The sequence below is a fragment of the Melopsittacus undulatus genome (genome assembly GCF_012275295.1).
Source record: "Melopsittacus undulatus isolate bMelUnd1 chromosome W unlocalized genomic scaffold, bMelUnd1.mat.Z SUPER_W_unloc_5, whole genome shotgun sequence".
Classification (NCBI taxonomy): Eukaryota; Metazoa; Chordata; class Aves; order Psittaciformes; family Psittaculidae; genus Melopsittacus; species Melopsittacus undulatus.
This window is the reverse complement of record NW_022993947.1, coordinates 678,732-682,493: the sequence shown is the minus strand read 5'-3', so window position 1 is coordinate 682,493 and position 3,762 is coordinate 678,732. Positions and strand designations below refer to the sequence as shown.

At 46.1% G+C, this 3,762-nt stretch overlaps 1 protein-coding gene across 1 annotated transcript; it reads left to right on the top strand.

The window, feature by feature from the left end:
* The first annotated feature begins 1,770 nt into the window (after window positions 1–1,770).
* On the top strand, window positions 1,771–2,256 carry LOC117438286 (deoxyuridine 5'-triphosphate nucleotidohydrolase-like). Its single transcript, XM_034073817.1, has one exon. The coding sequence runs from the start codon at window positions 1,771–1,773 to the stop codon at window positions 2,254–2,256; it is 486 nt and encodes a 161-aa protein (XP_033929708.1).
* Window positions 2,257–3,762: the final 1,506 nt, after the last annotated feature.

Below are 3,762 nucleotides of genomic sequence, written 5' to 3'. Positions count from 1 at the left end.
GTTACTCTAAAATAAGAAGATTCTTGGCAGGCCTAAACAAGGTCAGTTGTCTTGTTATTCCTCTGTAATTTCCTAACAGAGAAAAAGGCTGTTAACAGCCTTACAAAGGCTGTTAAAATGTTCTGAAGACCGTGGTCTTCTGCCCAGCGTGCAGGCAGCGTTTTAAGTTTCTTCATGGGAACGTATAGGACAGGCGCTGTGGGATGAAATCTGTAATATGTTAAAGGAGGCCCCTAAATATGCTGTTTTGTGGCAGTCAGTGAAAGAGGCTCTGGCCGAGTTGAAGTCTGAACGGACGGCAGTGGCTTCGGTTTTGATGGCCACTGCACCAAGTGAGGAGCCCTCCATATCAGGGGTTAATGATACAACAGCCATGTTTTTTTCGCTGCCGGTTGTCCCAAAGTCCACACCGTCAAAGATCTCCGGAGGTCAGAAGGGGAAGGGGAAATCAATTAAGATGCGCGCCCCCCTTCCTCTGCCACCACCACCGCCGAGAAAGGCGACAGGCAATCGAACATCCGACAGTGATGGTCCTGAGGGCAAGGGGGATGATCCTGAGGGCAAAGAGGATCCGACACTGGTCGATTTGGAACAGAAACCAGATCTTTACCCTCCGTTACCTGACTCCGACACCAACTTGGGATCAAAACACCTTGTTCCAATTGGGCATCAGCAGTTAAAGATGAAGAAAAAACGAAAGGAGCTGGACAAATTATTGACTTTGGGGGGAAATGTTATCATTACAGACTCCTCTGCCCTTGCGCCGTCTTCTTGTGGTCCGGTTTGGAAAGGGGGGTCGGGCGATGTTATCCCGGTTGAAGGGGAGGGCAGGGGGAAAAATTCGGCGTATCATTGGCATGGTTTTATTAGGGATGCTATAGTGGATGGAGAATTTATGGCTAAGAGACCATCCGCATTCCCCATGGTTACTACTCTGCAGGGAACATATGAGTGGGAAGCTCTGGATATAAAAGTAGTGAAAGAGGCCAAGCGAGCGGTAACTATATACGGGGTAAAATCATCATATACTCAGTCAATTATTGCCCATATATTCTCAGCGTATACACTTGCACCATATGATACAAGACTAATAGCTCAGACGTTGCTCAGCCCGCATTTACAGATAAGCTTTTTTAACAGATGGGAATCTGCTTGTTACCGGGTGGCTAATCAGCCCCAGCAGCAGGGCGATCCCTTGCTTGGGGTAACAATAGACGCTTTGATGGGAAGAGGACCACTTCAGGATCCTCAAAGGCAAGCCGAATTGCAGAGAGCCATTCTAATTGCCTCACAAGAGCAGGCTATTAAGGTATGGTTTGCTTTGCCAGATGATAAGGAAACCCCAGGATTTCAAACAATAAAGCAAGGGCCAACAGAATCGTATCAGCAATTTATAGACAGGCTGTATGAAGCTCTGAGGGGACATCTTGATTTCAGTGATGACATGAAGGGGAAATTACTAGACATAATGGGCTTTGATGGGGCAAATGATCAGACTAAGCGGATACTAAGTACATTATCTAGAGGAACTCCCATTGCCCAGCTATTAGATATGGTCAAACGCATGGGCCATAAGCAACAAGCAGCCTACATGGCTGAGGCTTTTGGTGCGGCTGTCCAACCACTTGTGCAAGGGAAAGGAAAGAAGGCAAAAGATAAGAGACGTTTCAACTGAGGGAGGAAGGGACATACTTGACTGCAATGTCATTCCGATCCGGGAAATCGAAAGTGGTGCAATCAGTGTAACAAAGCTACGCATAATACCTCCGAATGCAGGGGCCCAGGAAATGGGAGATCGAGCGCTTGCCCTCGCACTCAGACAAAAGTGCAGGGTGCTTGGACAGTCTCGCCTCAGCCACAGCCGGTAGTGCCAGAGTGGACTTGGCAACAGCAGTAGATATCACGTTGCTTGATACACAGGTGCAGCTGGTTGACTCCGCACTGTGGGGCCCGTTGGGTCGTGGGGTAAGCGCGCTGTTAATAGGTCACTCCTCTGTCTCACGCCGAGGGATTTTTGTTGTACCAGGTCTAATCGATGCAGATTTCCGTGGGAATATCAAAATTATGGTGTATACCCTATGCCCTCCAGTAACAATTCCGAAGGGAGAAAAAATTGCGCAACTAATACCATTTGAGGCAAAAGTATCATGTCAGGGAGAACAAAAGCAGGGCTCAGGTGGTTTCAGTTCCACAGGTCAGCCAGAAGTTCTGTTAGCCAAGGAAATTTCAAAAAGGAAACCTACGGAAATTATTTGAGCCACTGCAACGGGCAATCGATCAAGCTGTCCGCTATATTAGATACTGGAGTGGATGTGACAGTTATCCCAATGCATAATTGGCCCTTCAATTGGCCTTTGGATCCAGCACCTACCTCTATTATGGAGGTTGGTGGCTGTCAGCAGACGTTAATTAGTCGGGACCTAATTCGCTGTACCCTCTCTGACGGTGGTACTGCTACCATAAAGCCATATGTTTTGAGCCTCCCTGTAGTATTAATAGGACGAGATATGCTAAGTCAATTACACACAAGATTGGTTACATCACCTCTTTAGGTGCGGTCACTGAAGAGCAGCCCCCTATCCTGAAACTAACTTGGCTAACAGAGAGGCCAGTTTGGATAGATCAGTGGCTGCTTAAAGACGAACGGCTGCAAAAGGTACAGGAATTAGTGGACGAGCAATTACAGGCAGGACATATAGTCCCATCCACTAGTCCCTGGAACACCCCAGTGTTCACTATCCCTAAAAAATCAGGAAAGTGGAGACTGTTACATGATCTGAGAGCAGTTAATGCAGTCATGCAGGATATGGATGCGCTGCAGCCAGGGCTGCCCTCACCAACTATGATTCCAGAGGATTAGGAATTGCTGATAATTGATTTGAAAGACTGCTTTTTCATTATAAAACTTCATACAGAGGACTGTGAAAAGTCCGCCTTTACGGTGCCTAGTGTTAACAAACAGGTGCCGGCAAAGCGATATCATTGGGTCGTTTTGCCACAAGGTATGAAAAATTCCCCCACAATTTGTCAGACATATGTGGCGTGGGCACTAACTCTGTTGCATAGACAGTATCGTGATATGCTGATTTATCACTATATGGATGACATCCTGTTTGCAGCAAAAAAAATCTACCAGATGATATTTTAGCAACCATTGCCACAGCATTGCGAACAAGAGGATTGACTATTGCCTCTGAAAAAATTCAGCGACAAGCCCCCTGGAACTATCTGGGGTGGCAGATAACTGGCAGTTCAATTAAGCCTCAAAAGGTTGCTTTAACAAGATTGAAACATTAACAGATGTTCAAAAGTTGATGGGAGACATTCAATGGGTTCAAACTGTTTGTGGAATCACTAATGATGACTTAGCACCATTAATGCCACTGTTAGGACAGGCAACAGAAGCCGACACCCTACGGCAATTATCTGATATCCAGAAAGAGGCTTTGCAGAAAATCATAGACAAAATCGGCTAGGCGATGGTTTCCCATAGAATCCATGACCTACCGATTTTGTTCTTTATCCTCAGTTCCAGTTCTCAGAATACCCACCTGTTTGGCATTATTGGCCAACTACCTGGGGGTCAGCTGCGTATATTAGAATGGATTTTTCTTCCGTTTCAACCCAAAAAGACTATTGTGACCAGACTAGAGCTATTTGGGCAGTTAATTATGAAAGGTCGCACTCGAGTTATTGATCTTGCGGGTGAGGAGCCAGCTTCTATTTCTATACCAATAACCCAGGATTATTTGAACTACTTAT